General features: G+C 37.4%; 1 protein-coding gene across 22 annotated transcripts in view; it reads right to left on the bottom strand.

The window, feature by feature from the left end:
* Positions 1 to 13,385, bottom strand: part of FOXP2 (forkhead box P2) — a 240,421-nt gene that overhangs the window by 115,781 nt on the left and 111,255 nt on the right. Inside the window, exon 4 of one of the 22 annotated variants that reach the window (XM_077807799.1) lies at positions 4,715 to 4,731. The exons of the other annotated variants lie outside the window; for them this stretch is intronic. Coding sequence (XP_077663925.1) covers positions 4,715 to 4,731 — 17 coding nt within the window. The remainder of the gene's footprint in view (positions 1 to 4,714; positions 4,732 to 13,385) is intronic. 22 annotated transcript variants of the gene reach the window in all.

Below are 13,385 nucleotides of genomic sequence, written 5' to 3'. Positions count from 1 at the left end.
AAAACAAAGGCAGCGCAGGGGGCTTGACGTACAGAGATATGTGCAGTTCAGGTTCATGGAAAGGACTTCTGTGTACATTCATGCCTGATGAGGAGACTTATGACTAAGAAGAAGATGGGAACCTCCAATTATCTCTCTGAAGTGGAAACATCAAACTTTATTATTCTGGGGGGGGTCTATATTGCCTTTGAAGTTTGAAATGTCCCAGATTAGAACAGTATGGCTTCCTAAAATGAAAGGTAGTCTTAGGAAAGGAGGAGTAAGGTAAGCTGGTGATTGAAATATGCCAGCAAGCCCTTCTATTGCTACTTGCTCAGAAAGTAATTGATTATATATGGCCCTGTGAGGGAGACATCATCTCGGGGCACTGGAAAGCTACTTGATGCTCCTCCTCTAGAAACCCCAAAGGTTAGAGCAGTGACTTAAGACTTGGAATCTGCATCTATATTCAAGCCTCTGAGATAGAGGTGAGGTGGCAATATATGGATGAGGTCCTTATTGAGCTAACCCTTAAATAGATGCCAAAAGGAATAGTATTACAGAAAGGATGACAAATGGATAGAGTCTGTTAGTATGCATCTTGCGACGTCTTGACCTAGTTCATCTGCAGCCACTCTGGTGAGCTTTACAAATTCTTTAGCATAGCATTAGGACACTTTCTGCTGAGACAGAACTCAACCCACGTTCAACTGCAGACTTTAACAAGGGCATAGCAGATGGGAGAACAGAGAAGAAAAATGGCTGCAAACAGCTAAAGACAGTAGAACCCGGAGGTAGAAGGTATGAGATGTGGTGATGTGGGTATGACTGTATATGATACCGTCCACACTCTGTTGCATGTTGACCATTAACCTCTGAAGACACAGAATCCAAGCCCAAAGAGGAGGAAGTAGGGGAGAGCAACATTACTGAAGGCCTCTTTCCTCATACAGCACAGAATCCAGGGGTTGAATGGATGAACAATTATTACAACCCTTCCTCTCTCACTTCTTACAGTTTCCTTGTTAAAATTTGTTCTTTCTTCAGAGTCTCAGGGCTAGCTGCTGTAACAGCAAAAAAAGAAAACATTAGAGCTCAGTGACTGAGGTATAGGTCTCTCTGCTTCCAGGAAGAAAAAAAAAGACTTAATGAGAACCAGAAAGTGAACATGACTTGGAAAGAAATGTGAAATTGAATGGACTATTTTTATAATCGAAGTGAGTGAAGTATAAAAACCTAAATGGGTAATATATTGTAAATGGTGAAAATTAGATTCTTTAAATTGAATTTTAAAAAATAAAACTTATCATACACTAACAATCCAGGTAAGGGAATATTTTGTTTTTTATTACAAATATGTTTAATCTACAATTTGTTATGAATTGCTTCGTAAAATAAGCATGCACCTATTCTCTATTCTCATTTTTGTCTCTGAGTTTTTTATGATGGGGTTTTAATTCTGCTGTTCAAACATTAATCTGCTTGAAGAAGGAAAAAATACTTACCTCATAGTTCTGCTTCCTTGAATATTCTATATGATCCTCCCTAGGGCAAGATTGCTGGAATTTCTCAAACTCTATGAGATATTTGGTCCCTGAGGGAAGAGGTAGTCAGTCTGGGCACAAGCCATACACACTTACACCAATACCATCCATGACTCTAATCAGCTACCCTTAGAGATCTCTGTTTCTGAATGAGTGGGAAGTGAAGCCCCCACTTTTATAAACAAATCACAAAACAAAACAGTTGAAGTGGAAGGCGAAACGACTTATTAATCAAAGTGTAAGATTAAAAAAAAGTTCTTCTTAAATATGATGGAGACGTGTATTGGTAAGTGGGAAATCTGCAAGATGACATCTTCAGAGAAACAGAATTACAAAGTAAAGTATCTGTTCCTTCTCTTAAGATACCCTCTATGAAGGATTCTCACTTCAGGAGAGGGAGTAGCTTGAGGGATGTCCCAAAAGAAAATGTAACCTTAACAACTGCAACAGGTAACAACAACAAGGCCAGTGCTAACAATATGAACAAGTAGGTTTTTTAATCTAATAAAAGAGAAGGATAAGATACTTCTCAAAAAGAACAGGAGTATTTGTGGCCCCTTAGAGACTAACAAATTTATTAGAGCATAAGCTTTCGTGGGCTACAGCCCACTTCATCGGATGCATAGAATGGAACATATAGTAAGAAGATACATATATACATATAGAGAAGGTGGAAGTTGCCATACAAACTGTAAGAGGCTAATTAATTAAGATGAGCTATTATCTTCAGGAGGAAAAAAAAACATTATACAATCACTTTAACAGCCAGTGGGATGGGTTCAAAAATGCAAAAAACTGTCTAGCTCATATAAAGGACACTTTGAAAGCAACGAAAGTCTAAGGGACAGAGAGTTTGAGCTCCACTACTTTGAAAACATGTTCTGCATGACTGAGAGACCAAAGTGGGATTCCTCCCTGAAAACTAAATCTAGTCAATAATGTCTTGTCAATGTATGGAGTGAACACCATGTAGCTGCTTCACATATGACTGAATCAGAAATATCACCAAGGTGGAGTGACCCTTCATATGATCTTCCAATATTAGGCCATACGGGGCACAAGAATGTGAAAAGGAGAAAGCCATTTAGATGTAGTCCCCTTAGTGAAGTCATTTCCCAAGAAATTGATAACGAATGTAACAAGAAGTTCGGAAGCTTTCTAAAGGCTTTCATTTGCTTCCAGTGGAATGCCAAGGATCTTTTAATGATAAGCTTATGGGAAAGAATTGAGGGCATGGAAAGAATGTGGGCAACATGATAGGCTCATATAGGTGGAACTCTGACACAACTTTGGAAAAAAATCTCCAGTGAGTCTGTAGAAGTACCTTCTCATAAAATCTGGTATAAGGGCTGAGAGTTCATTTGGTCTATGAGCCGAAGTCACTGCCACCAAGAAACCAACTTTCCATTCAATAAACTTGAGCACTAATATCATATAATAGGTGGGGTTTTCTAAGTGTCAAGTCTGGCATGAACCTGATGATGGGGGCTGCAGAGACAATGGGTCAAACCTTTGACTAGTTTATGGCAGGCCAAAATAGCTGCCAAATGAATCCAGATGGTATTAGTCTTCAAGATAGACTCTCATGCCAAATGTAGCCAAGCAGGTTTTATTTTTGTGTGAGAAAACTAAGTCTCCCATGAGGCCCTGTTTGTAGTATATTGCAAATCTTTCCACTAAAAATGTTAATTCTTCTGGTAGATGGCTTCAAAGAGGTCAGGAGAACATAAGATATGTACTCGGACACTTCATGACTTTGGCCATTATCTTGTTATATGACAGGGTTGTCTGCAATACATGGGGCTGGACTCAATGACCCAGAAAGTCCCTTCCAGTCCTACATGCCTGTGTTCCTGTTAGCAGTCAAGCTGTCAGAGAAAAGGATTGGGATGGAATGAGACACCCAACCTAGGGCCCATATGTGAGGATCTATCTCAGTTGACTCAGATGGTGTCTAATAGTGTCTTCCTTGCATGCTAGGTCTGGAGCCATGAAGAATGTCTTCTGGCAAAGAATGCACTCCCATAATTCCCAGATCTCCTGACACAGGAGATGCAATGCAATACTCCCCTGCTTATTTAAATACATTACGATTTCAATCAGAATAATCTCTTAGGATAACAGTTCTCTGTAGGCTGAGCAAAGGCACCAAAGCACTTTATGCAAAATGGAAAGACCGAGGCCACAAAAGTGAGATTCTTTCTCCGAGTTTTTCGGAGACTGGTACTATGGCAACACTCCTGGAGCAGCAACAGTGATAGAGCCACATGGCCACCCAAGTAAAAGATATTTAAAAAAACAAAAAGCAAACAGTATCTGCAGTTGAACAGCATCTACAGAGAGCTGTAGTCTGAGATGTCTGCAGTCAAAAAGAAACTCACTGAAAGGTACAAGGGCAGTGATTAGTGTGCTTGGGGATTTGCTGTGCACAGGAACCAAAATCCTTTGAGCTTGATGAAGGATGCCTTTTTTGTGCTAGAGGGCACAATACCCAGAAATGAAAATTCTGCACAAATGGTATATTCAGGGAAGCATTCTTTTTGGCCAACAAGCATATTGTTTGTGTAGATGATTATTAATAACAAGTTAAAGAAAAATCATAGGACAGTACATTGTATATAAAAATGGACTAATTAATTATTTGTAGGGTGACCAGATAGCAAGTATGAAAAATGAGGACAGGGGGTGGAGTGGGGTAATAGGAACATATATAACACAAAGCCCCAAATATCGGGACTGTCCTTATAAAATCGGGACATCTGGTCACCATAATTATTTGGTGTTGAAATAATGGTTTTGCTGACAAAAGTACTATTCACACATACATAAACACCTATAGATAACATTAAGGAAACTTAGTTCTCTCTTTTCGAGTAGCAACCGTGTTAGTCTGTATTCGCGAAAAGAAAAGGAGTACTTGTGGCACCTTAGAGACTAACAAATTTATTTGAGCATAAGCTTTCGTGAACTACAGCTCACTTCATCGGATGCATCCGAGCTACAGCTCACTTCATCAGATGCATTCCACTTCATCGGATGCATTCAGTGGAATGCATCCGATGAAGTGAGCTGTAGCTCGCGAAAGCTTATGCTCAAATAAATTTGTTAGTCTCTAAGGTGCCACTAGTACTCCTTTTCTTTTTTAGTTCTCTCTTGATGTACATGGCTGCTTCCCTGGGAGATGCATATACACACAGAGGGCTGATTCCTGAAAATCACTGCATAATACATAATGGTTGGACTGCATGCTGGGGATGTCTGTGCAGACTGGAAAAAGGAATGTTCCTCCTTCAGGCCACTCCACGGCATGTTTTATTCTAAAATGGAGTGTCCAGAGATGAACACAGTGTTCCACGTGAAATTGTATCTTCAATTTAAATAATGACATTATAATATTTTTCAATATAATTTTCTAATAATTCTTTATACATCCTGATTGTTTGCTTTTTTTTTTTACTTCTACTGCACACAGGAGCAGAGGTTTTCATTGAATTGTCTGTCCACAAAAATGCTCTTTCCCTAAGTTATTACCAGTTAATTTTGAACCTATCACTGTTTATGAGTAGTTTAAATTATTCCCTTCCAAAGTGCATTACCCTACATTTGTCAATAATGAATTTTATCTGCTGTCATAGCACCCAATTATCTATTATTTTTGTGTAATCTACAAATTTTGCCACCTCTTTGTTCAGTCCTTTATCCAGATCATTAATAAATGCATTAAACAATGCTGTTCTGAGTACAGGTTATTGGTGTAACTAAATGTTAACCTTTTGCCATGTTGAAAATTGACCATTTATCCCTACTCTATCTTCTGTCACTTTGCCAGTTTCTAACTATGACAGAACTTTAACTCTCACCCAGGACTATTTAGTTTCCTTAATAAACTCTTTTGAAGGACTTAGAATCATAGAATATCAGGGTTGGAAGGGACCTCAGGAGGTCATCTAGTCCAACCCCCTGCTCAAAGCAGGACCAATCCCCAATTAAATCATCCCAGCGAGGGCTTTGTCAAAGGCTTTTTGAAAGTCCTTATGAGTGATATCTATTGGTTCCACTTGTTACTCTATTTTGTTGTTTCACGCAAATCATTCTCGCTGACTGAAAAAAATGTGATTTTTCTTTACAGAAGCCAAATCCTACTTCCCTTTCTGCAGTGGAGGTGTGTCTCTTCTGCAGTGTCAAGTAACTTTGAGGCCATAGGGAAGGAGCAGGATCTCTCCCCAAGGACACTAGAATTATAACATAAATTGATATTGTAAGGGAATTTGAGAGTAAGGCTTTGTCCTGTTCTGCCTAGATATTTCAATATACATGGTGAATATTATCATGGTCTGATATAAGACTAATTAAATAGCTGAGCAGAATAGGACAGTGAAAGAAAATGTCAGCTTTAGCTTTTAATTTTATTAACTTTGTTGGTTGCTGTCACAAACTCAACATTATTTTAACACAGATTTTTGTGTCAGTTCCTCTTTCATGGGACAAGTAATTCTGATATTTTGAAAAAGAAGAAAATTTCATATGTAAGAGTATAAAAACTGACAAGGTCCTTTACTATCAGTGACAAGGTATGCCCCGTTCAAGCAGCAGGGTGGTAAGAGGTGAGAGAACCTGCCTCGCCCTACAGAAACTGTCTTAAGATACCAGACATGAAGGAGTAGCCTTCATTTGTGGCTCATTTAACAATCATATATGAAAGAGGATAGCGCTCGGTGGAGGAGATGAGCTTTCTCCACAATAACAGAAAGGTGTCACTCTCGGGCTCACTGTCAGGGAATGCTGTGCTTTTCTCTTTTACTAGGGTAGCGGGGGTTAGAGAATTATTGCTGCCTGATTTTTGGGTCATGGAAGTGGCAGAGCACTTTGATGTGGCCTGACAATTCACTTTCACATCTTTTGTGTAAATACATATCTAAATACCTTTCAAATGCAGACGATTCTTATTCTCTATGACAGCCAGGCATGGGAAAAGGAGCTGAATTCTTGTCTTTCTGAAACCCAGGAATAGGGGTGAAATACAGCCAGAGACTGGAGCCTATGAACTAATAATGTCTGTCGCTTGTTTTGCTATGACAAATGGCTGATAAAATAAGTATCCAGATCCCTTTTAGACTTCAGTTGCTTCATTTGCTTGAGGTTAACTAGCACTTCATCACAACAATTCTACCCCTGCTCAGATGAACTGAGGGAATGTCCATGGGATATGATGAGGGCAATCATGTGTGCAATTATTCTGTCATACTTGGAGAGGTTTTTATCATTATAGTCTTAATTTGCTGTTTTTGGATTACTTTTGGAAATATTCAGAATGGGCTAATAATGGTGGGAATGGATGCCAAAGAACAATCTGGATTCATCTAAACAACATATTTTGTAGCTCAAGACCCAAATGGGTTGGCTGTCATTATTACATTTCATGACTATTAGATGACTGGAAGAAGAACGTTTTAAATATAAGAGATAGAATGGACTCATACAAAAAGGTAGGATTAGCTTCAGAGTATTTCCTCTGTTGCTAAAAAGTGAGTCAATTAGTTTCCAAGCTTTCCAAGCCTGAGCAAAAGTCCCATGTTAGAAGACGAGGATCAACAAAAAACACATCTCCTTGCTCCCACCACTCTAAATGAAAAATAGCTATTCTTCCCCCCTGAAAAATAGGCAGTTAAGTTCTTAAAGTGGATAAAGTATACTTAGTGATATGGAAAATATAATGAATTGGACAAGATTTTTTTTTGTAAATTAGCAGGTGACCATGCCAACAGCTATTCACCACATATGTTTGTCATGAAGCCATAATGGCATCGCAAATCTTATTAAGAAGTAAGATGAGTTGGAACAAAATTTTAAAGGGAGAGTAACACACAACCCCCATTCACCTTAATAGGCATGAATAAGCCAGTTAAAATTAAAACAGCAACAAGATTGAGAGAGAGACAATTGCTGTGGAATGCAGGTACAACATGGCACGTCAAGGCTATCTGTGTAGCCGTAACTCTATTTTTGATTTGTCTGTCAATATTATGTTATGTTAATACATTCAATTTGTATTTAATGGCCATATCCTGAGCTGGTAGAAATCAGTGTAACTTCACCCAATGGTTCAATGCAGATTTACACCATCTGAGGATCTAGTTCAATACAAATCTTTTTATTTTGTATTTTATTATTTTTATTATGGTTTTTCAACAAACTTACAAAAAACACCCCACGCTTACACTCTAAAGCCAACTTAATATAGTGGCTTTCTTAACTCTATGGGGAACATTTTCAAAGCGCTGCATGGAGATTTAGTCAGAAAACCTCCATTAAAGCCAATGGGAGGTGTGCAGCTTAACATGTACCCCTATGTGTACTGTAATTGTGTTAGCTATTAGCCTATTCAACAATACCCTTTAAAGTAAACGCAAATCTGAATTTTAATTGTGCTAACAGCAAAAATGATTAGGTTAAATCTGCTAATACTGCACATAAGCTAATGTTTTACCTTGTTACTAAAACAAAGCAAAATAAGATGTACAGAACTTCGTCTGGAAAAGCAACAGAAATTAACAGCAGAACTGAATGTAACATTCATGAAAATCTGCATTGTATTACACATTATTTCTCTCTCTCTCTCTTTTTTTAAAATTACCCTTTTGACTAGCTCTAAGCACTGGGACAACTCTCTTTTACTTATTCTTTTCAGCTTACAGTTGGCAATACTGGTGCTACATTAATTTGTATTGGGGCATGTGCCATACAGTATTTGGCTGTAGTTGACTAATTTGGTGAAATATCACAATAAATGGACACCTTCTTGGCAGTCTCAGAAGGAAGGCCAACAGACACATTTAGCTGTACTACGCCCCCTCACCACCAGAGGTGGTCCCCGTCCAGCTCAGGTTTCAGTCACATTGGTAGAGCAGTGGAGGGAACCTCCTTGCATTGCTGCTGTCCATGCTGTACCAGTTTAGCACGTTGAGGACTTCAGTCACCTTGGCTCTGTAGCCAGCAATTTTCAAACACTACATTAATAAAAACAAATCTTTGTTAGCAAAGAACAAACTTAGATAGGTTTCAGAGTAACAGCCGTGTTAGTCTGTATTCGCAAAAAGAAAAGGAGTACTTGTGGCACCTTAGAGACTAACCAATTTATTTGAGCATAAGCACGAAAGCTTATGCTCAAATAAATTGGTTAGTCTCTAAGGTGCCAGAAGTACTCCTTTTCTTTTTGCAAACTTAGATAGTCTATCTTCTTTATCTTCAAATAACTAGTATATTCCATGAATGAACATATGGACAATATTAGAAAGTTTTGGCCAGATCCGCAAATTGTCATAGCTACACTGAATATCCTAACAATGGAATATGCTGGTTTACACCAGAGATTGGTGATCTGGATAATTTTTTTTCTGAAAATTCATTACATAGGTTTACAGAGGTAAAAGACATAAATTACAAGTAGTTCAAAGATGCCTCGTCCTGCACCATGTTGATGTTCACTTTAGTAGTGACTTCAAGGAAGTGAATCTCCTCCTCACTCTGAAATGTAAAGAGCTGCTGTTTTTGTGAAAGATCACAGACGCCCCGTGCTGTGTGGAGAAAAGGCATTCTAGAAATGCAAAAAAGTCGAGGGTTTTTTTTAAAAAAAAGGTTTTAAACGCTTACATTTAAGTAAATGCAATGTAGTGTTGTGAATTCTAGTTTATGAACATTTTAGCTCATCTTGTGTACTTAATTTTAATAATTAATAAACTGAACCTTATTTGTGCTTTGCAATGCACACATTCAAGGGTAATGGTGTACATTTTTAATTTAGTTGCTGCAGTGCATAACTAGCATTTCCCTATCCCTCTCAAATAAAATTAGCGATGATCTATACATCTGATATATTTTTATGAGAAAAACAAACAAAACAGCACTAAAAACATGTTTCTGTAACTATTAATGAAGCTGGTCCTTTGTTGTATCCAATAAAAATATTCTTGCTACTGTGACATCTTTAGGCAAACCTCTTCCCCAATAAAAAAAACCATGTTTTCTTCCTATTTTAAGAGTGTCCTCTTTAATCTGAGACAAGTTCTTCACACTGTCACCTATGTTTTCCATTAATAGGTACGTATAGACAATGTACTATGTAGTATAATCCTCTTAAATCACAGTTCAGGATCTATACCCGTTCTTTTCTTTTTTTACACTTCTAGGAATCTGTTGAAATACTTAACTGCCTAAAATAGAGTCATTAATTTTCTGAAATTGTAAAATTAATTTTGTAGTTGTGGAGTGGGTTTTTTTTCCATTTTAAGAAAATTAATACAGAGAAGAAACAGACATTTAGAGACTACAGTTATGTGGGAATACAAGGGATTTTAAATATGGAGGCAGAACAAAGCACCCAGGAGATATTATAAATTTAAGCAATTATGAAATACTAGTATGTATATACCACATCACCTACCCTTTCCTCTCCTTCTGCCCATGCTAATATATATTTTACACAAAAATTAAAGGCTCATGTCTTTTTCTCTTGTGGTGTTTCTTTGTACAGTATCTCTTTAAGAGACTCTCAAAGAAAATGGATCATACCAAATGCAAATTGTATTTCCCTGTTCATTGGTCATCTGTCCATTTTTCCATGTAGAGTGTGATCCATATTCTTTTGAAACAAGCCGTTGAAATATTAGTCACTTTTACCTTCAGTATCCTGCCAGTGAATACCTGGTCCAAAATTAATGGGTGTAATTAAATTAATTAAATGTATTATTTGGAATGATGCAACATTACCCAGGAATTGTATTTAAATAATAATACATACAAGACTTGGCTCTGCTGCTGTATGCATGTGACTCCCATTGAAATGTTGGCTTGTCTGATAAAATGACTGTGGGGTCAGAGAGTAAATTTGGGATATATTGGATCTAGTTTTATTAATGGTAACAATAAAAAATGAAAACATATCCAAAGAGCCCTCACACTTTAAAAATGTGTTGTTGTGGAGCAGTACTTTTTCACTGGGGATCAAATGCCACTTCTGTTCTCACCAAGAAAAAGTATTCAGTTCCACAAGGTGCTGAACATTCTAGCCATAATTCAGGAAAGCAGATGGGTACAGGTTAAAGTTAGTCATATGAGTGACCTCATCCCTACTCAGCAAAGCACTTAAGCACATGCTTAATTGCCATTCAGAACAGTGGGCATGGGACGACTCATGTGCTTGAAGTTAAGCACACATTTAAGAGCTTGCTGGTTCAGAATCTTAATGCTGCTAAGGTAATATCAGGATCCGGACTGTGTCCTATCAATTGCATCGTGCTCTCCAATACAAGATTGAAATTCAATCAAAATTCAAACCAGAAGATTTCATTGACTTTCAGTTATATTCTCTGTATTAAATTGCATATCAGGTATTTTCAGCCACCTATATAACTGATAAACTACTCATTGTCCCACTTTTTATTTGTTATATTACATATTTCAATTGTTTTGTCTGAAGATAAAAAAAATTGCAATCCACACAGCTGGGGTGCTGAGCTCCCTAAATTTCTATTGTAACCTATGGGAATTCAGAGCACTCAACTCTACACAGAACAGATATATTGAGTGGTAATGCAACCACTTTCTACATGCATAATAGATCCCAAATAATAAGGTAGACATAGTAAAATCTGAGCACACCTAAAAGGGGGATAATATATGTACTTATCTGATATATTTAATCATGATTTAGTCGTAAATAATTATTTTAAAATATAAATCTTAAATGTATTGGTTGGGACAATACCGGTAGCCATATTTAAGGAATACCTATGTTTATACAGCTATAGTACCTACAATATAATGATAAAGCCCAAAGAAATGTTCCTTTGGAATAATGTGCCTTACAACATTCCTGCTAATTTGTGAGTTTCTTTTCTGAGTGTGGGTGTGGCCACATGAGAAGAGGGGGACTGAAGAAAATAATATCTAATGATCCTGCCAGATACAGATTAGGATAAATTGTTCAAACTACAGTTTCATGTCAGAAACCAGCAAACAGGTTTTCATCTAAACTATTTTGTCAACAGCATGATGGTATCCTTGCTAACCTCATTTGGCACCAGTGCATAATTAGATACACAGGGGTGTGACTCCAATTGAAGGTGTTGGCATTGTAGCACTCTGTGAAAATATTAACTAAGAAGGTTAACTCCAATTTTCTCTTCTTTAATTAAATGCACATGGTACTAATGAGGTAACCTACTGTTCCTTGATAGCACTAATTAGCTAAGAGGAGAGTACACTCTCACACTGCAATTTAAACCTAAAAATAAGGTTGAAATATGCTAATTGTAGGCAATTTAAAACAGTACAAGTTGTAGAACTAGTCATAATAAGGGAAACTGACTGCTTTACAGCTATGCAGCTGTAACTCTGGTTAAAATCAAAACAAGCCACGCAATTTTAGGTTGATTTAGCAAGGTACCCAACAGTTTCTTCAAAAATAGACATTGCAGCACTCAGAAAGTACAGTAAAAATGAAACAGGAAATTCCAGAAAAAAAATCTCAGACAGAAGCTCCTCTAAGAAAAAACCAAGAAGCACATGACCTGTTGAAATCTGCACCGAAAATAAGACCATTGTGGTATATTGCAATTTAAAGCTTGAAATTTTCATAAACACTTAAGGGCTGGAGGTGTTGAGCACCTACAGCTCTCACTGACCTCAAATGCAGTCATGGGTGCTCAGCTGTTCTGCAAATCAAGCCATACAATCAGATGTCATCACAAGACTGAAGGTTATTCTAGACCCTCTCAGAAAACAAATAAAGGCTGTGCTATTGTAGTACTACCACATGTGAAGTAAATACAGCATATTGAAAGTATAGCCTCTATTATGAATAGAAAAAGGAATGCAAAAAGTAAGTGGGTCACTATACATTTTCAGAGGACACATATTTAAAAAAATTTAGCAGTCTATACACACTTTTGCTATTCCAAAAATAACTAAATTTCCATCTGTTATTTCAAAGAAATTCCTTATGAAGAAATGCCATAAACGGTGCAGTTTAGCCATTGAATTGTGGACAGAGTTGCACAGTACACTGATTTGTAAAAACAATTTCAGTACTCCTGATTTAGAGCTTCTACCATTGAGCTCAGAGGAGAAGATGGACAATAGACTGATACACATGCTATTTTTGCTGGCTAATACACAGAGTGCCAGTGGTAATGGTTTAGGAGGAGATAGTTTTCCTACTCTTCCCTGCTGAAAAAAATGTAGCAATCCAAATGCATCCATCAGAAGAAGATAAAAGAAAACAGGGTGGTGATTTCTTAATAAAGCGAAGAGCAGATTTTTGGTGTGTGCATGGCCTTAGCAGGAATGAAGACAGGGCACAGAAAGAAAGGTGAATGAATAGGAATAGCACGGCACACAAAACCAAAGCTGTCAACTTTATGCGTGGGATTAATAAGAAAATTAACACAAAGGAAAGTGGTTATAATTAAATTGTAATTAAGGGTGATTTGCAAGCAAGCCATGGTTAGAAACTTTGATATTATGAGCTAAATTTTCTGCTAGCTCTGTTGATTTTAATGGAGTTATACGGGTAGAAAATTTGGCCCTATAGACTGAAATATATTCATCATAGCAAAGATAAGGGGCACAAATTAGCTTCTGCTCCACCTCATCTTAGCATGCACTCTCTTGGTGAAATCACAGTCACTACGGTAACTGTTGCAACATGACCAGGAAACTAGCTCATGTGGCTCTTGAAATTTAGTAGTCAGGAGAATTTGGGGTCAGGATTGGTGACATTTTTTCTGATAGTGTTGGCACTAAGCCCTTCTCTTTACCCTCTTCTTCCGAATAGGCAAGTCATTCCCTCACCCTATAGTGGGA

Source organism: Eretmochelys imbricata, chromosome 1 (assembly GCF_965152235.1).
Source record: "Eretmochelys imbricata isolate rEreImb1 chromosome 1, rEreImb1.hap1, whole genome shotgun sequence".
Taxonomy (NCBI): Eukaryota; Metazoa; Chordata; order Testudines; family Cheloniidae; genus Eretmochelys; species Eretmochelys imbricata.
This window is presented reverse-complemented; position numbering and strand designations above follow the sequence as displayed.